Source organism: Glycine soja, chromosome 7 (assembly GCF_004193775.1).
Source record: "Glycine soja cultivar W05 chromosome 7, ASM419377v2, whole genome shotgun sequence".
NCBI classification, from domain to species: domain Eukaryota; kingdom Viridiplantae; phylum Streptophyta; class Magnoliopsida; order Fabales; family Fabaceae; genus Glycine; species Glycine soja.
In genome coordinates this window covers 38,462,747-38,483,019 of record NC_041008.1, presented here as the reverse complement: position 1 = coordinate 38,483,019, position 20,273 = coordinate 38,462,747, and the positions used below count along the sequence as shown (strand labels likewise).

At 35.0% G+C, this 20,273-nt stretch overlaps 4 protein-coding genes across 5 annotated transcripts; all 4 read left to right on the top strand.

The window, feature by feature from the left end:
* The first annotated feature begins 413 nt into the window (after positions 1 to 413).
* LOC114419523 lies at positions 414 to 9,145 on the top strand. 2 transcript variants are annotated; one of them, XM_028385206.1, is made up of 13 exons: positions 414 to 1,171; positions 2,426 to 2,525; positions 2,646 to 2,988; positions 3,596 to 3,708; positions 4,280 to 4,408; positions 4,613 to 4,706; positions 4,867 to 4,977; positions 5,701 to 6,269; positions 6,642 to 6,904; positions 7,374 to 7,524; positions 8,120 to 8,217; positions 8,287 to 8,368; positions 8,583 to 9,145. In XM_028385206.1, the coding sequence occupies exons 1-13, from the start codon at positions 720 to 722 to the stop codon at positions 8,664 to 8,666; spliced, it is 2,589 nt and encodes an 862-aa protein (XP_028241007.1). In that variant the 5' UTR covers positions 414 to 719; the 3' UTR covers positions 8,667 to 9,145. The 2 variants fall into 2 exon arrangements, with proteins under 2 accessions (XP_028241007.1, XP_028241006.1); XM_028385205.1 differs by having other exon boundaries at positions 4,613 to 4,724.
* Positions 9,146 to 10,387: 1,242 nt separating this feature from the next.
* On the top strand, positions 10,388 to 10,996 carry LOC114420664 (cytochrome P450 71A6-like). Its single transcript, XM_028386502.1, has one exon. The coding sequence runs from the start codon at positions 10,388 to 10,390 to the stop codon at positions 10,994 to 10,996; it is 609 nt and encodes a 202-aa protein (XP_028242303.1).
* A 35-nt stretch (positions 10,997 to 11,031) lies between these two features.
* Positions 11,032 to 12,877, top strand: LOC114420663 (cytochrome P450 71A8-like). The gene is made up of 2 exons (XM_028386501.1): positions 11,032 to 11,250; positions 12,129 to 12,877. The coding sequence occupies exons 1-2, from the start codon at positions 11,032 to 11,034 to the stop codon at positions 12,564 to 12,566; spliced, it is 657 nt and encodes a 218-aa protein (XP_028242302.1). The 3' UTR covers positions 12,567 to 12,877.
* A 1,923-nt stretch (positions 12,878 to 14,800) lies between these two features.
* Positions 14,801 to 19,768, top strand: LOC114419522 (cytochrome P450 71A24-like). Its single transcript, XM_028385204.1, has 2 exons — positions 14,801 to 15,745; positions 18,715 to 19,768. The coding sequence occupies exons 1-2, from the start codon at positions 14,807 to 14,809 to the stop codon at positions 19,327 to 19,329; spliced, it is 1,554 nt and encodes a 517-aa protein (XP_028241005.1). The 5' UTR covers positions 14,801 to 14,806; the 3' UTR covers positions 19,330 to 19,768.
* The last annotated feature ends 505 nt before the right edge of the window (positions 19,769 to 20,273 follow it).

Sequence of the window (20,273 nt, the reverse complement as noted above, 5' to 3'; positions counted from 1 at the left end):
ATTTTCAATTAAAAAAAGATAAAAATCAAATTAAAAGTAATAACCAGTTAAGAAGATCAAATATATAAATAAAGATAAAAGAAAGTATCATGAGATAGTATTTTTTTCCTAAGTTTATCATCAAATCAAATTAAATTAAATTTTAAATTAAAATTAAGAATGATATTAAAAAATAATAAAAATTAAATATAAATATTTTTTGTGAATATTAAATATTCAATACATTTTTAACATTAAAATATGACTTGGATTTATAATATAGTAGGAGTCAACAAGGGACAATAAATAGTTAGTACTAATAAATACATTAAAAAAAATTCATTACTCCACCTCCACGTGAGAAAGCGATGTCTGAAATACCGAAAATACCCTCCTTCCCAAGGTATTGACTAAAGGGGTTTTTATTTCTTACCGGATAAAATAAACCACCACACTGCCCCATCGATTTCAAAATCGCACGGAATTTGATAACAAGAAAGAAAAATTCAAATTCACCCAACACACAAACACACCACTCTTCTTCGTCGATTCAATTCAATTCTTCTTCCTCGTTTTCTTTTTCCAGTTCTTGAACTCACTCCAGCTAGCTGAATTCTACAAAATTTCAAATTCCGAAAAAGCCCTTTTCTTCTACCGAAATGCCGAACCCTTCTTCTTCTTCTTCTTCTTCTGTGTAGCCGCCACCAACCCCCACCACCCGCCACCGATCTCCGTTTAAGATGATCGTCCGCACCTACGGTCGCCGCAAAGGAACCCTCTCGGGAACGTGCTCGGGCTCCTCTTCCTTAAACGGCGACGTTTCCGAGCCATTCAGGGATTCCTTATCTCAGGAGATTGACGACCCTGTCTGTGGCTTCGCGTTCTCCTCGCAGGACTCGTCCTCGCAGCATTGGTCCTTCTTCGATTCGGAGATCGACGACTTCGGCGGCGGCGCAGGCGGCGCAAGGGAGTCGAAGAGGGCGAAGCGGGCGGTGGCGGAGGGGATTCCGGCGACGTCGACGCTGATGGAAGCGCAGGAGTTCGGAGAGATGATGGAGCACGTCGACGAGGTCAATTTCGCCCTCGATGGGCTTCGGAAGGGTCAGCCTCTGCGGATCAGAAGGGCCAGCTTGGTGTCGCTCTTGACAATTTGCGCCACCACGCACCAGAGAAGGCTCCTCAGGACTCAAGGGTGCGTCAATTACGCTCAATCTTTCTTGTTTTCTTGCGAATCTGAAATGGCTTTCTTGAAAAAAGTGTTATTAGTCTGTGGGTGTTTAATTTGACTTAATTTACTTTTGTTTTTCTTTAATTTTTGTTGGGTTTGGTTCAAATTTTTAAATTTGGGCTGGGAGGAGTGGTGGGGTGGTTTTAGGTTCACAATTGTTTTGAATTTTGCTGGGTTTTTGAATTATGTTGGCGCTTTTGAATTTTAGGGATGGGTTGGGAGCTGTAAAATTCGTCGTGGATTTGATGAGTTATTTCTTATTACTTCTCCCTGAGATGAAGAATTGAAAGTGTTGGTAAATTTCTTAGTGAATTTGCTGAGTTTGTTGTAGTTTCCGTTTGGGTCGATTCGATCTTGGGATCTCTTTGGCACTTCTTTTGTAGAAATGCGGCTTGATGGGGAGATTAGATATGTTTCAGTTTCTAGGGATTGCGCATGTCTATTTCACTTAATGGTCTTTGTTGCCGTTTTTTTTTTGTTAAACCTTACGAGGTATTGAGCAACCTCTCCCCTTTGCTTTCTTGTGTGGTTGAATCCCTGAACTGCTGACTTTGCATCCCACTTCAGTCACCCATTGTGGGTGACTTTCTTGCTATTTGATACCGTAATAATGATGTGAAATTTTCCATATCGAGATTCACAAGCTTAATAAGATTCATAATTTTGCTGTTATCATTTACCCTAGTATTATCTAATTGTCCATGAGCGAGGCAGGGTAATATTGTCTAGAGAAAACCCTCAATTAGGTTCTTCAAAAAGCTTTAGCTGCCAAATTAATCCCACAAATGATGTTTTTTGTCATCATTTTAGTCCCTCAGAGATGTGTTTTTTTGTCATCACTTTAGTCCCTCAAAGATGTCTTGTTGTGATTGCTCTAGCACTTCATAGATTGTCACCAAATTGAGCCTTTGAAGATTTAATTGCCACAAAATTAGTCCCTCATAGTTTCTTTGTGTCACTACTTTTGTCTTCCTTAGGGATGTGTGACATTATGGTCACAAAATCTTTGGAGCACTAATATGGTGACAACTTAAATCTTGAGTGACTTAGACATGGGGGTGACACAGAGCTCTCGAGAACTAACATGACTGTTTATTCTATTTCCATGAATCTTCATTTAAATCTGGAATTTTAAACTGAGTCCCTGGATTGAGCTCTTATAGAAAAATACCAGTATGGATGTTTAGCTGATAAATCCCTGATTTTTATGCTTTCTAGGATGGCAAAGACAATAATTGATTCTATTTTGGGCCTCAGTCTTGATGATTCTCCCAGCAATCTTGCAGCTGCAACCCTTTTCTACGTTTTGACTGGTGATGTAAGTCTTCTTTTGTTTGTGGAATTGCAGTTAGTGAATTTATGAATGATGAAAGAAGCTATGACCAATATGAGTATTACTATTATTATGTATTTGACTGGATGTGCTTTTGTTTTTCAGGGCCAAGATGATCACCTCCTTGAATCACCTGGTTCTATTCAATTTCTGATGAAGTTGGTAAAACCAATTATCTCCTCAGCTATTAAAGACAAAGCACCAAAATTTGGCTATAAACTTCTATCATTGCGTCAGAATGATGACATGCTGAAAAATACGAATACAACGGGAAGATTGGACTCCAGTTCTGCAGAAGTTTTTTCTAGAGTTCAAGAAATTCTAGTAAATTTCAAAGAGCTGAAAACATGTCAGAATGACAGTAGGGTGGAGAGGCCAGAGTTATGCCCAAAATGGTTAGCATTGCTGACTATGGAGAAGGGTTGTTTGTCTGCCATTTCTCTTGATGGTATCGTAAAGTACATTTATTTCTAGTTTGTATTATTGGCTGAAGATGTTCTTTTCCCTCTATTATATTGTGTCCTTTTAAATGCTAATGTCGGTATTTTTGCACAAAAATAATAGTAGGCAACCAAATCTGTTCATATATATTTTATACTGGTATTTACTATTTAGTGTTTAAAATCATTAGCGATGAGTTTATGTATTAGTCTTGTTTATTTTTATTTCTTTCTAAGTTCTGACGGTGCCATCTTGATTTTGAAATACAAATAAAACTAGTAAGTTCTCAGAACAGTGGTGCTTAATTTGATGGAATCTGGTTTGTTTATATGCTAGGGGGCTTTATTCTGAATTGTATATCAGTGGTCTTTGTTTATGTGAATTTCCATCCCAAATTAATTAGGATTATGCTGTTTTCACTTGTAAATTATGATTTCTGTGGTATTCTTTCTTCACAAAAAGTTATAGTTGATCAGGAACTAACTTCAATGGGCTTTGTAATGTTCCATGATCCTGCTGACTGTATATATTCTTTTATGGAACCTCTATTGGAACATCTTCTGAGTATTCTTTTATATTTTCTTTGGATGTTTTGGGGGATTACTTGCATTCAGAAACCAGTGGTGCTGTACGGAAGGCTGGTGGAAATTTCAAGGAAAAATTAAGGGAGCATGGAGGACTTGATGCAGTCTTTGAAGTCACCATGAATTGTCATTCAGATTTGGAGGTGTGAGCTTGTATGTTAGTTCATATATATGCCTTACTATATTTGTAGTACACATAACTTTGGCCAAAAGAAATTGACAGAGACAGTTAAAACAGAATATTTTCTGATTGATATTTTTTTATCTGACATGAGATATTGTATTCTGCTGATTTCACCAATTCTTTTATTGGCCTGTTTGGAAAGCTTTCAAAATCACATTTTTGTTGATAAAAGAACAAATTGTATAGTAACATGAGTGTTTGGGTAACTTTTTAGACTCTCAACTAATTCTGCTGTGGGTCAAATTGGTTTTGACTTAATTTTTTTAGCTTTTCTGTTAAATAGATTCTTGGTGTGGGACCCATAAAAATATTCTGTAGTTGAACGCCAAGAGTAATTAAACTTTTTCATCCAAAAAATCATTTATTCTGAACTCATTTTTAAACACAAATTTTTTAACCTTAATTTTTTCAAAAATCAATTCTTTCAACATTACTTCTAACATAATCGTGATCAAATGCACCCTATATTTGCTTCCTCAAATAAGAAATTATGGTAATAACTACCTGAAAACTGTGGATTTGTCTTTCAGAATTGGATGAAGGATAGTTCTCTGTCTACCAAAGATTTAAGAAATGACAAACGAATCAAGAGCCTAACTTTGCTTCTCAAGTGCTTGAAGATAATGGAAAATGCAACTTTCCTAAGCAATGGCAATCAGGTTGACATGTGTTCTTTGCCTGTTTTACTTGTAAACTTGTTTGTTTATTTTTATAGATGTAATTTGGGTTGTCTTGAATTTTACATGTGTGACATTCTCCATCTGTATTGCATAATGCATACAGTTTGCTGCATTGCATTCATTGCTTGGTGAAATTTTTAATTTATCAATCATTCAATCTTAACATTTATTTTCTCATTATAGACTCATTTGCTTGGAATGAAAAGAAAATTGAGTCCTCAGGGACCCCCAACTTCATTTACGGAGCTGATTATAACTGTCATAAAAATCCTCTCAGGTAATGATCACTCAAAGGGTAACTTCTTGCTTTTGCTGCCTTTTCATTATTATTTATTTTATTTTCAATAGTCATGTTATTTTGCTTTGATTAGTTTACATTTCTAATGGTTCTAAGCTTTTGTTTCCTCTCTCCCTGCCAAAAATCTTCTAACTTGTAGATCTATGTTTACATCGAAGTGCCTCTGCTGCATCCAATGATAACAAGCCTTATGATCCCTTCTCTATGACCAGTCATGATTCTGAACTGGATCAGCTCAGAGACTATAAAGGTACTAGATTGTTAGTATTAGGTTGGAGTTCTATACAGAAATTTGCCAAACCATTCTTGAACCTTCATACTCTTACTTATCCTTTTATCCAAGACAGACAGGATTGATTGCTTAAATTGTTTCCCTCTATTAGGAGATAACTATTATCTTTTGCTATGTTTTTTTATCAACCTGCAGAATTGACAGGCCTCTATTACTGAGGCATATGGTATTCTGAAGGGGATGGGATGTAAAAGGTTAATGTATGCAGGCATGGATGAAGAGGACACCTAATAGTAAATAAATGGAAAATTCATGCTGTTAAGTCTGGAGCATAACTGAATGCTGGGCTGCAAGGAATAGTGGGAGGTGGTAAATCTGTTGAGGAGAAATGAGAATATTAAAGGAAGGATAGGCACTGGTACTGCATGGTAGGCTTGAATTGAGAGGAAAAGGGGATGGGCTTGGTCTGGGTTGAGTAATTTGTAGAAAACTTACCTTTTTTCAGGATGTGGTAATTTGTAGAATGACAATCATTGCTGTGCCTTGTCTTTCGTTGTTCTGCACCTTAATATTGTTATAAAGATAATTTGTTTCTTCCCAGTCCCGGGTATTTGGGTTGTGCACTGTTTTTTGTCATATTCTAACAATCTAACTTCTAGAAGATAAATTGGTGGTGACTTAGTAATGTAGAAATAAGTTAGTCTTCAGATTTTCTGAATGCTCCTTCTTTTGAATTCACAGAGAATGAGACTTTATCCATCAGTTCCACTGGAAAGTACCACGGTGTGGAGAGAGCCTCTTCTGTTAAGAGTTCTAATGCTTCTCAGATCAACCGAATATTGACATGTAATCGGTTGGAAAGTTCGCTATCCATTTCTGAAACTCCCAGCACTTCAACTACTGATACTTATTCACTAAAGACGAGGGTCAGTTCTTCCATGTCTGGGTCTTGTAGTGGTGCATCTAAGAGTTCATACTGTAAAACATCCACGATTCAAAATAGTTCTGGGAAGAATGTTCGCTTTATGGAAGGTACCCCAGTTGTAATATTGGATGATAGCCAAGATCCCTTTGCATTTGATGAGGATGACTTTGCACCCTCTAAGTGGGATCTATTATCAGGAAAACAAAAAAAATCTCATTCTAAAAAGCATCTGGTAGCAAACAGAGAGTTTGAAAATGAATGTCAATCTCACACCAATGTGAGCCAACGAGAATTAAGTAATGGAGACATCAATTGTTCCAGTTCTGATGTTGGTGATGAAAAAGATTCCAGCCTTCTAGCTGACTGCCTTCTTACTGCTGTAAAGGTATTTTATCTGATTTGATTTTGTTCTATGCAACATTTAGATACACTTATTCTCATAATGTTTGGGTAATTGAGTGAAAGTGGAGGAACTGCTTCCCTGTTTAACCATTTGAGAGTTATTTTTTGTTTAATGCATAGCTGCAATCGAGTTTTCTGTCACTGTTATACACTATACCGATGTTTTAGAGAGATATCTGCTGGATATATAATTCATTTTTTGTTTATATATACTGATAGACCTATCCGTGGAACTTGGATATGTGTGTCCTCTCTGTCGTTTTCTTTTGTTATTCTTTTTATAGGAGATCCTATCAGGGTTTTTCTCATGCAGAGGTTAGTTACAATTTTTTCACTAACTCACTTCTTATTTTAGGTGCTGATGAATTTGACCAATGACAACCCTGTTGGCTGTCGGCAAATTGCTAACTATGGAGGATTGGAGACTATGTCTATGTTAATTGCTGGTCATTTCCCTTCTTTCAGTTCATCGTCATCCTTTGCTCAAATAAAGGAAAATGGTGCAGGAACGACAAAAGATCATCAATCCGATAGGCATCTGACTGATCATGAGTTAGATTTCCTTGTTGCTATTCTGGGCCTGCTTGTAAACCTGGTCGAGAAGGATGGTCATAACAGGTAATTTGAGCAACTTCTGAACTGGCTGTTGGTAATGAAACTAATAGAGGTACATGAGCAAGAGATTTGTTTGTTTTTTTTGTTGATTGTTTTTCTTCTATTGTTAGTTTTATTCCAAACAATTGGATCCCCTTTAGAAAGTCTTGGGCACTTGTTCCACTTAATAACTTTTTATAGGATTTTAATTTAACAAATATAATTGCTGAATCATGTGTAATATCTTAATGATCATACATATTACATGCCAAATTTTTAATAGATTAAACATTATGTAATGAAAGTATAATGTCGGGTAGATTGAAGTTGATTAATGAAGTGCAAGCATTTGTGAAAACCCATTCAAGCATAAAATATTGTAAACTCGATTAACTTGATGTGTATTTCCTATCCAATGGTTAGACTAATAAATTTCAATGCCCAGTAAGCCATTTGTGAAAACCCTTTCAAGCATGCTTCTGTTTTTTTGCAGATCACGACTTGCAGCAGCCAGTGTTCTGCTACCTTCCTCAGTAAGCTTGCACCAGGAGGTTCGGAAGGATGTTATTCAATTATTATGCTCCATTTTCTTGGCTAACCTGGGTGAAAGTGAAGGAGCTGGGGAAGATAAACATTTGCAACTGGTGGGTAGCATGTTAAATTTTTTCCTTAAAATTCTTGTGACAATTATTATGTTTATTCGCATTTTTATTCCTTATCTATTGATATGCTTGTGGGAAGCTTGGAATTGCATCGAATACTAGAATTGCTCTTTTGGTTGAGAAATTACTGATGTTATATCCTCTAATTGGAAATCTATAGGTAATCTTTCCAACTTGTTTACTATATCATGTGTAATGGTTCAGCATTATCAGGTGATTAAAAGATGTTTTTGTTTACGTAAACTGAAATAGTTTCTAAAGAAAAAAAACAGTTAAAATTCAAATGAACAAGCAATGGGTAAAGAAAAATGGAAGTTGGAATCGTGCTTGACTTGATTGTGCCCTGATGTGGATAATGCAATAGGATGCATATGGAAAACAAATTGGAATTGGCTTCAAACTTCCAATATGTGAAAATGTTCTAGTAGATCTCATCTGATATGTAATCATTGTTCTTATTTACTTGTTTATCAATGCTAGAAAGTAGAAACACTTAAATAAAGTTGGTGTGTCTCATGTAATGTAGATGTGGAAATATATGAAATTTTATTGATTAATCATATGTTTCATCATGCAGAATGATGAGGCAGCTGTTCTACAAGGTGAAAAAGAAGCTGAGAAAATGATTGTGGAAGCTTATTCTGCGCTGCTTCTAGCATTTCTTTCCACTGAAAGGTAATTTCTGAATTTTTTTGTTGTATATTTTAGGGCCTATAATTTACTTTTTCTTTTTTTGCTCTACAGTAAGAGCATCCGTGCAGCAATTGCTGACAATCTTCCAGACCAGAACTTAGCAAGTCTTGTACCTGTGTTGGACAGATTTGTGGTATGTAGATAATTGTTAACACCATGGAGATGAAAATGTGAAGTTAGCTTGACATATTTGTTAGACACTAAATTTATTTGGGAATGGTAACTGGGGGTTTCACCTTAATCATTTTGGACACCTGGGGCCTCATCACCTTTTCCTTTTTTGCTTTTGTAAGTGTTTTTCACACAATTGATAGCTTTTTAAAGGCATCATTGTGTCTTGTCTGCAGGAATTCCATCTATCATTGAACATGATTTCGCCGGAGACTCATAAAGCTGTTAGTGAGGTCATTGAATCGTGTAGAATTCGATGAAAGCTCAAAGGGAAACTCTGTACAGCCACGGCATAATTTAGGGTTTGTTGTTATTCCGGAGGAAATGGGACTCTGTTACACGAGTCTGACCAACTTTTATTCTCTGCTCACAGCGCTTATACCCTTATTCTTGTATTACCATGCTGGTGATGACGCTGAGTTGTTTGTATACAAAAAAATCAATAGTGAGATACGTACCTAGCATAGTTTGTGTGTAATCAATAGTGGTAATTTTTTTTTCAATATTCTTGTTTATTCATTCATTTTCTTGTATTGGACTTTGTTTCAAGTGCCCAAGTCCCTTTGTTTCGGAAGCTAGCTAGCTGGATTAGTCAGTCTTGTTTAATGTTAAATACCAGTGGAGATTTGTGCGTTAACAATTCTCATTCTAAGCCAAGTTTTGTTGATATTCAACATTGTGAAACGTTAGTGGAGGGAAAAATAAAACTTGCATGAAATTACTATGGAGTTGTTTTTCAGATTGGCACATTTTGGAACTATCTGCCAATTCTTATTTTGTATTACAAATTTACAATATTAGGTACTTTTCAGTTAGTGATTTTTTACAAGAATGTTAGTAAGTGGCTTTATATCATTTTAGTCGGTCATTAACTAAGTGACCAACTCATTATTTTAGTAGGTTTAATTATTATTTTCATTCTTTCACTTTATGATGACTAATATTGTCTTCGGTCTCTCGAATATAAGAAAAAAGAATTGTCTTGAATATAAGAAAATTTTGATTAATTTTACTTTAATTAATGTTATTATTTTAAAATATTTTTTATTTAATTGAGGTGTTAATTTTAATTTTTTTTATTTCTTATATTATGTTTGAATGAAGGATAAGTTGGAAAAAATATTTAATTGAAATTAATATAGTTAAATACGGTTAATTAAATTTAGAATGAATATTTTTTTCCCTTATATTTAAGGGAGGAGGAAAAAATTATTAAAATCTCACAAACTTGCTACTTGCCCTTAATTAGTGCCTTCATATCAGTCTGAAAATCTTATTCAAATCAACCTAATATTCGTTGAAAGTACCTCATCCATCCTGTGTGCGAATTGGCAAATATTAGTTTTAATTTTATTAAGAAAATTAGTTAATCTTATTATTAAATTATATAATTTCAATAAAAATAAATAAATTTTTATTAAATTATCCTTAGTTAAAACTTGATATTAAGCATAAATTTCTCATTAAATAAATGATATTTGAAAAATATTCTCATTAAATAAGACATAAGACATATGTTGTTAATATTTACTTTGAAAAAAAAGATTTGAATTTTTTTTATAAAAGAGAACAGAGCAATAACAAGGATCGAATTACCAATACATGATTTGAGAGGGAAACAACAAATTGCTTCTTCCAATCATAAATATAAGAATTTTTTTATTGATGTTAAATATAAGAAAATTTTAATTTATTTAACGTTGTCTTTAAAATATGTTTTATTTAATTAAAATTTTAAGTCTAATGATATTTTTTATTTATTTCAGATATCAAAATTCTAATGAAAGGTAACTTTTTTTATTTTTTATTTTTAATTGAGATTATTAAATGTGGTTGAGGTCAGAGAGAGTATGTTACTATGATCCGAACCGATTCAAATCGGAAAATTCGGTTTTAAAATCAAAACAGGAGAAGGTGACAAGGCACCTGGTGTCTGCAGAAGGTACAAGTTATGTTGAAGTAGGCATGCAGATGCAGTTACATGACACCAAGAAAACTTGCATTCATTCACACTATCTTCCTTCTCTGCTGTTCTCTGATGTTCATCATCAAACAGTATTCCAATGCAGCAACCACCAAAAATTCACCCTCTGCACTTCCAAGGTTACCTCTAGTGGGAAATCTGCACCAACTTGGTTTGTTCCTACACCGCACACTCCAAACTTTGGCTAAAAAATATGGCCCTCTAATGCTACTTCATTTTGGAGAGGTAGCAGTACTTGTGGTCTCATCTGCTGATGCAGCGCGTGAGTTGATGAAAACTCATGACCTGGTCTTCTCTGACAGGCCACATCTTAAGATGAATGATGTCCTCATGTACGGTTCCAAAGACCTCGCATGTTCCATGCACGTACGAAGAATATTGGAGGCAAGTACGGAGTTTGAGTGTGTCACACCTTCTCAGCACCAAAATGGTTCAATCCTATCGCGGTTTGAGAGGAGGAAACAGTGTTGTAGTGATTTGTTGCATGTGAATTTGACTGATATGTTTGCTGCACTTACGAATGACGTGACGTGTAGAGTGGCTCTGGGAAGGAGGTACTGTGGGAAGGAAGGGAGGGAGTTTCAGAATTTGTTGTCAAGAGTTTGAGGAGATGTTGGGTGCTGTGTCTATTTTAAGGGACTATGTACCTTGGCTTGTATGAGAGAGCACAAAGAGTGGCTAAACATTTGGACCAGTTTATAGAGGAAGTGATTCAGGAACATGTTAGGAATAGAAGAGACGGGGATGTTGATGTTGATAGTGAGGAGCAGAGTGATTTTGTGGACGTTTTCCTATCCATAGAAAAGAGTAACACTACTGGCTCCCTAATTAATAGAAATGCAATAAAGGGTTTGATGCTGGTTAGTAAGAACATCATTTTTTTTGAGTTTGTTACGTTACTACACCTGGTTTCTCTTACATCTCATTTTTTTACTTTTTGTATTCTGTTTTGGATCTGTGAGGTTTTGCAGATGTAAATATTGCTTCTCCTTCACTTTTGTCGATGCTTGGGCTGATTCTGTTTCTTAAAAAAGATTAATAAGTAGAGGCAACTTAGATTAAAAGGGTCACATGTTTCTCAAAATTTGAATTGATTAGATTTCAAATATCTGTCTTTTTTTTGGTTTATTTCATCTGTAATGGCTTTTATTTTTGGACAGTGGTGATATATAATGTGACCTTTGTATATGAGTTTCCTGTGATGATTTGTTATTAATCTGCTATTGTACATTTACACACAAGGATAGGTTCTGGAAGTTGCGAAAAAGAAAATGAGGGGCAATGCAAGAATTTGCTGCCAAGATATAAAGCAAGAAAGGAGTGGAAACAAAAGTTAGGGGTTAAATATGCTTTTAGTCTCTTCAAATGGGGTATTGTCCACATTTAATCCGTACCAAAAAACTCATTTCCATTTAGTTCCTTATTTATGAAAATGTGTCATGTATCATAAACCAGAGACAAAAAGAGATGGTTCTTTTACGAATATATTTCCATAATGGAGGGACTAATTAAATGGAATCCATATTTATATTGCATGGATCAAAAAGTAAAAACACATTTAATCCTTTTTTCTTGTAATTATCTCAAACTTGCCCATGTACGTTATTTTCTTGAGTAAATTAGCTCATGCAAAATTTTCAATGTTTATGAAGTTTAGTATATATTTCATACTATTGAAATTGAAACACTATTGTTAAATCAGCACGGTGTGTTGTAACTTTGCTTTCCTTTTGTTCAGGACATGTTTGTTGCTGGTAGTGACATTACCACAGCCATGGATTGGACAATGTCAGAAGTGTTAAAGCACCCAACTGTGATGCATAAATTGCAAGAAGAGGTAAGAAGCGTGGTTGGTAATAGGACTCAGGTAACTGAGGATGATTTGGGCCAAATGAACTACTTGAAGGCTGTGATCAAAGAAAGTCTTCGGCTTCATCCCTCAATTCCCTTAATGGTCCCTAGGAAATGCATGGAAGATATCAAAGTGAAGGACTATGACATTGCAGTTGGCACTGTGGTATTAGTGAATGCATGGGCAATTGCCAGAGACCCTTCACCTTGGGACCAACCTCTATTATTTAAACCAGAAAGGTTCCTCAGAAGTTCAATAGACTTCAAAGGACATGATTTTGAGCTTATACCATTTGGTGCTAGAAGAAGGGGTTGCCTGGAGTAAGGTTTACTACAATTATAATTGAGATGGTGTTAGCAAACCTTGTTCACCAATTTGATTGGTCTTTGCCTGATGGGGGTGCAGGGGAGGACTTGGACATGTCTGAAACGGCTGGCCTTGCTGCTAGTAGAATATCTCCTCTCCTTGCAGTAGCAACTGCATATGAGAGAAATTAGTATATAATGACCATAAAAAGAAGTTATTATAAAAGCAATAAGGTTGTGTTTTATATTGTAACACACATGACTCTTTTACGTTGTGGATGCATTTGTGTCTGCAGGTTTCTCTCGTTTCCAACTGTGGTTTAATGGATTGCACAAGCTTTGTTACTGCTTAACGGATGATTATGTGTTGTTCATCTAATTTGGCAGGTTATAGATATAAACTACTAATGTTGGTTGACATTAGAGTTTGGCTTACACTATTACTATTGGTTGAATTAAGAGTTTAACAGTATGTTGTATGTGTTATTATTTCTCTTTGCGAATAATTTAACACGGTAATTTATTACTTGATATGGCTTATTATGTGCTTGGTAATCCAACCTTTCCCGTGGCAACTAGGAAGCCACCACTATAAGTTACCCCTTGATCCTACTCTGATTTGTGTAAAAGTTGAATTTATCTTGAAGTAATTAATAGTTCTTGTCCTTGCAATATAATTCCCTAAGCAACTAATTTAACTCAAATCTGCAAAAATATTAATGGTGTTTTCTAAGAACTAAAACAAAAATATGTTGCTCACATATTGCTGCATGCTTGCGGTTCGCAGCTATCACAAACTTAGAATAATTTGCTGTGAATAATGTTTTTTTTTTCTCTCTTCCCATTATCAGTATTATAATGGGAGGGAGTTTCAGCATTTGCTGTTAGAGTTTGGGGAGTTGTTGGGTACTGTGTCTATTGGGGACTATGTGCCTTGGCTTGATAGGCTGACGAACAAGGTTAGTGGTTTGTTTGAGAGAGCACACAGAGTGGCCAAACTATTAAATCAGTTTATAAATGAAGTGATTGAGGAGCATTTTAGAAATGGAAGAGGTGTGGATGTTGATGTTGATGTTGATGTTGATAGTGAGGAGCAGAATGAATGATTTTGTGGATGCTTTGCTTTCCATAGAAATAAAATAACACAACTGGCTCCCCCATTGATAGAACTGCAATAAAGGCTTTGATACCGGTTAGTAATAAGAACATCATTTTTTTTTTTTCTATAGGTTATTATGTTCTTACACCTGGTTTCTTTTCCATTCCATTTTTCTTCTTACCCTTTTTTTAATTTTACATCATATGATTTGCCACATTTATCAACAGTTAGTTTTTTCTTTTTTGAATTCTGTCTTGGATCTGGGGTTTGGCACATGTAATGTTGCTTCCCCATTACTTCCGCCGTTGTACGGAATGATTCTGCTTCTTATAATAAATTGTTTAGAGGCAACTTGGATTAATAGGGTCACATGTTTATCAAAATTTGAGTTGATTAGATCTCAAAAAAAATCTTCGGTACTATTTATGGTTTCGTTCATATATATGTACTGGCTTATATTATTGGACAGTGGTGTTGTATGACCTTTGCTGGTATAAGAGTTCCCTACGATGATTTGTTATTAAAGTGATATATAGTAGAAACAAGGATAGGTTCTCAAAATTGTGAAAAAGAAAATAAGGGTCAACTACGAGACTTTGCTGACAAGATATACAGCAAGAAACGAGAGAAAACAAAAGGAAGGTGTTATATAAATACGTTTTTAATTTCTGCAAATATTGCAACGTTCGAATTTTCAGTTAAGGATATCAAAGCAATTTCATCCTCTTGTCTTTCATTAAAAGTTTTTTCAATCATTGCTACGAGTTGATACGGGTGATAAGATTTGAAAAATATCCATTGTCTAGTAGTGTGAATTATCTTGTTTTCCATGCTTCAATTGAACATTCTAAATAAATAAAGGGACTAATTCATTAAGCCAAGAATTAAATTCTAAAAAGAGACAAGCAAAAGTGCATTACATTAGGAGCTAAGATTAAAGAAAAGAGAGAAGAAAATCTTCCATGCCCTGTACCAAGAACAAGAGTCACTCAATTTGGATATCCCCACTCAGCCTTTGACTTTCCCACACATCTTGCCACCCACATATTTCTTGCCACATGTGCAAGTTTTTAACCTAACGTGTCTTTTTCCCTTACCTTACCATGCAAGATTAAATTAATCAGTACCATATATTCATAGTAGTCATCACCACTCAGCATATGGTACCAAGTTTCATGCCCCACGAAAATTCGCATTCATTCACAATGCTTTTCTTCACTGTCTTTGTTCTCTGCCTTTCTCTTGCATTCATGATCAAATGGTATTCCAATGCAGTAACCTCCAAAAACTCACCCCCTTCACCTCCAAGGTTACCTCTGCTGGGTAATCTGCACCAACTTGGTTTGTTCCCACACCGCACACTCCAAACATTGGCTAAAAAATATGGCCCTCTAATGCTGCTTCATTTCGGGAAGGTGCCAGTACTTGTGGTCTCATCTGCTGATGCAGCACGTGAGGTGATGAGAACTCATGACCTTGTCTTCTCAGACAGGCCACAACGTAAGATAAATGATATCCTCTTGTACGGTTCCAAAGACCTTGCAAGTTCTAAGTACGGAGAATACTGGAGGCAAATAAGGAGTTTGAGTGTGTCGCACCTTCTTAGCACCAAAAGGGTTCAATCCTTTCGAGGTGTGAGAGAGGAGGAAACTGCTAGAATGATGGATAACATTAGGGAGTGTTGTAGTGATTCATTGCATGTGAATTTGACTGATATGTGTGCTGCAATTACGAATGATGTAGCGTGTAGAGTGGCTTTGGGTAAAAGATACCGTGGGGGAGGAGAAAGGGAGTTTCAGAGTTTGTTGTTGGAGTTTGGGGAGTTGTTGGGTGCTGTGTCTATAGGGGACTATGTGCCTTGGCTTGATTGGCTGATGAGCAAGGTCAGTGGTTTGTTTGATAGAGCACAAGAAGTGGCCAAACATTTGGACCAGTTTATAGATGAAGTGATTGAGGATCATGTTAGGAATGGAAGAAATGGGGATGTTGATGTTGATAGTAAGCAGCAGAATGATTTTGTGGACGTTTTGCTTTCCATGGAAAAGAATAACACTACTGGCTCCCCCATTGATAGAACTGTAATAAAGGCTTTGATACTGGTTAGTAAGAACATTTTTCTTCATATATATGGCTTATTATGATCGTATACTCAGTACGTACGCTGGTTTCTCTTTCATCTCATTATTTTGTTTTGGATCAGTGAGGTTTTGCTCTTGCAATTGCTCTAGTAATAAAATTATCGGCCTCTCCACATGGATCGCGTTTTCTTCATGAAATAACATAAATTTAAATTTAGTTTCGTGTTGCATTTTTAATCAAACATTTAATCACAAAATTAGGAAAAACTACAACATTATACACAATGGGTTTCAATGTGCTTAATCCACCAACCAATTGCTCTATTTGGTTCTCTATGAAGATGAATTAACCTAAAATAAATTATATTCTCTTTCAAGATAGGAAGACAGGCCTAATTTAATTTACTCATACTTTCATGATAGTTATGTTCAATTAGATCTTTTATGGTAGGTGTTGATTTCTCAAAGGATCAAACCTACTTTCATGGTTAAAAGCTTAAGTCTTTATCAAGGGTTTTCAACAATTAGGTTCACCATTAATTTCTTCTTTAATTATTTTAACTAAACCAAGTTAGTTCCCAAGGGCTTAACCCTATTCTTAGAAAATAGGATTCTACTCACACATAGTAACCCAAAAAGAAATAGAAATTGAGAATGGGATTGGAAAAATCTAGAAAAACATGATCTTCGATCTTAAGCTTTCACAAGAGAATTCAAACAAGAATCTCTTAAATGTCTATTTAAAACTTAAAAATAAGTCATAGGTCCAAACCTAATTGAAAATAAAATTAAAAATTTGTAAATAGTCATTTTGATACGCCTCACACTAGTGTGACTACTCCCACAAGGTGTGAGAGGCGTGCTGAAAGAGAAAATACGTGTCAGGAGTACCTACACTATTGTGGGGACTTATCACACCTTTCATATATTCACTTTTGATCAAGAACCTCATGATTTTCATGCTAAGATAGCTTTCATTCTCCATTATGAAGGATCCCATTGTTGGACCTTGTGGCCTCAATAATCTTAAGAGAGATAGACTTAGAATGCAGAAGAAGTAACAACAATCAATTTAATAATTTTCTTTAAACATGCAAGGCAAAATTGATTGCAATAAAATAAATGAGATAAGGGAAGAGAGAATGCAATCACAGTTTTATACTGGTTCGGCCACGTCCCGTGCCTACGTCCAGTACTCAAGCAACCCACTTGAGATTTCCACTATCTTTGTAAAATCCTTTTACAAAGTCTGAACCACACAGGGACAACCCATCCCTTGTGTTCAGATGCTTTACAACAAGAGACTCATAGTCTCTTAACCAATCTCATTGAATAAGAAGAATGAAAGAAGAATTCTCTCTTCAAGAGAAGAATATTACAATGAAGATTCATGGATGAACTCTTAATGAATTTGTAAGTGTTTGTCCAAGAGTTTCTTTTGAGAGAACATTTGATAATGAAGTTCTCTTGGAATCTCTCTCATTGTCTTTTGAGAGGATAAGACATTTTGGACCAGCAAAATTCTCTCTAAAATTCGTGCCCAAGTCACCTATTTATAGGCCTTTGATGGTCATTCACCAATCCAATGAAAAGATGTGACTGTTGGTAGTTTTTCTGAAAACTCTCCACTGATAATCGATTACAATGTTTGTGTAATCGATTACACAGTCATAATTTGAAGGGTTATGACTCTTGAATTTGAATTTCAGGAGTTTCGTTGCTGGTAATCGATTACAGACATATGGTAATCGATTACATGTTGAAAATTCAAATTCAAAACCTTTTTCAACAGTTATTTTTCAACCTTGTCTTTTGGTAATCGATTACACTTCCTGGTAATCGATTACCAGAATCTTGCATGTCTTGAAAGCATTTTGTTTTAAGACAAGACTTGATCTTTAGTGAATCTTGAAACAAGGCTTTGTTTGTTGAAGCAATCTTGAATTATTCTTGAAGCAAATGCTTATCCTTTGAAACAACCTTGTTAAATTCTTCTTTGACATCATCAAAATCATGTATACATACATTCACACTCATGCCTCTAAAAATCTTCCAGATCTTCCTCCAAGGAAATCAACTCATCCAACTTGGCCTTCAAGCCAAAATTAGCTGTGTAGTTGCTTCCTAAAACCAAAAGCACACCACAAAGTGTAACAGCGTCCTAAAAGGAAAAACTAAGAGATTATGCACGAACCTAAGCCTAAATCACTCGTGCTAGGCTAATGATCCAAATTAAACAAAAGATAGAATGAAATGCAACGCATCATACTAGAAATTTAGCTAGATTAATTGGATCACGTGTTAAAATTTGAATTGATTAGATCTCAAATATCTACACTATCTTTTGGTTTATTGCATCTGTAATGGCTTTTATTATTGGACAGGGGTGAATGGTGATGTATGACCTTTGTATATGAACTTCCTATGATGATTTGTTATTAAATGATATTGTAGAAACAAGGCTAGTTTCTGGAAATTGTGAAAAAGAAAAAGAGGGTCAACTGCAAGAATTTGCTGCCCAAAGATACACAGCAAGAATGAAGAGAAAGCAAAATTAGATCGAGTTAAATTTGTTCTCTTCAAATAGGATAATGTTCACATTTAGTCCCCACAAAAAAATCGTCTTCTTTTGGTTCTCTGTTTTTGAAAATGTATCATGCATAGTTCTTTTTTCCATAAATGAAAGACAAAAGAAGACGACTTTTTATGAACGATAAGTACCCTATATGATATATTTCCATAATCCAAGGACTAAAAGGAGCCAATATTTTATAATGGCATGTAATGAACTTATTTATATTTACTAGGACAAAAATAGTAAAAACATATCTAACCTTTCTCTTTTGGTAATCTCAAATATGCCATGTATATTGTTTTCGTGAGCAAATAGCTCATGTGAAAGTGTGATACTATTGAAATTGAAACATTTATTGTTAAATCAGTGATGTTTGGTAACTATAAGGTGTCCTGTAATTATGTTTTCTTTTCAGGACATGTTTGTTGCGGGTACTGACACAACACACACGGCCTTGGAGTGGACAATGTCAGAGCTGTTAAAGCACCCAATGGTTATGCATAAATTGCAAGACGAGGTGAGAAGTGTGGTTGGTAACAGGACTCATGTAACTGAGGATGATTTGGGCCAAATGAACTACTTGAAAGCTGTGATCAAAGAAAGTCTTCGTCTTCATCCTCCACTTCCATTAATAGTCCCTAGGAAATGCATGGAAGATATCAAAGTGAAGGGCTATGACATTGCAGCTGGCACTCAGGTATTAGTGAATGCTTGGGTAATTGCAAGAGACCCTTCATCTTGGAACCAACCTCTAGAGTTTAAACCAGAAAGGTTCCTCAGCAGTTCAGTAGACTTCAAAGGACATGATTTTGAGCTTATTCCGTTTGGTGCTGGAAGAAGAGGTTGTCCCGGAATAACGTTTGCCACAAATATAATTGAGGTGGTATTAGCAAACCTTGTTCACCAATTTGATTGGTCATTGCCTGGTGGGGCTGCAGGGGAGGACTTGGACATGTCTGAAACAGCTGGCCTTGCTGTTCATAGAAAATCTCCTCTACTTGCAGTAGCAACTGCATATCAGAGAAATTGATATGCAATGACCAGAAGAAGAAGTTATGATAAAAAAAATAAAAATTTCACATATTGTGACACATCACATATGCCTCTTCTATGTTGTATGTGCAAGTTTTAAACTACTAATGAAATTTGGTTCAAGGGGAGTCTGAAAAGTATATTCTTCATAGTTGTTAGTTTTTTAATTTAATTTTATTTTATCTTCCATAGATGAAGCAATTGAGGAGCACATTAGTCGTTGGTTGAGGAATAGCAGCGATGGGGAAATTTATGCAGAAAGTGAGGACCAGAATGATTTTGTGGTCAGTTTGCCTTCAATGGAAAAAGTGTGGGAGAATTGATTAGACAAGCAGAAAGACTGAATATATATATTGAGGTTTTTAAGTGGGGAATTGTATAGTTGATGTATCTCATTATTCTGAGATAGAAATTATATATCAATTACAAGAAATAAATTAACATATCTTACAAATAAATTGGGATTATATTAATACCAAAAATTATGGAGTGATTATTTGTATATTGGTAATTATTAGGAGAATATTATTTTAAAGGATCTGGTTAGTAGTTAATGTTCAGGGATTTATTCCTTTTCTATCTTATGCTTAACTTGATAGTTATGTTATTTAAGCTTAAATTATAATTGTGGTCCTTTAATAATTTTAATTGGTAATTTTAGTCTCTTATTTTTAAATTTAAATATTTAATCATCCTATTTTTTTTAAAATAAGTAATTTTGATTCTTTCATTAATTCATCATCCAAAATCAAATATTGACTTTCATGCGATGTATTGGTATTGACATGACGCATATATAGATTGTCTAAATGATACTTATGTGACTAGGAGTTAAATAAAGTTAAAACTAAAAAAAAAATCTTAATAAGAGTTGAGCTCATAAACTTTTATTTGAAGGTAAAGCAATAAAATCCTAAGACACTTGTTTTGTTTACTTAATTT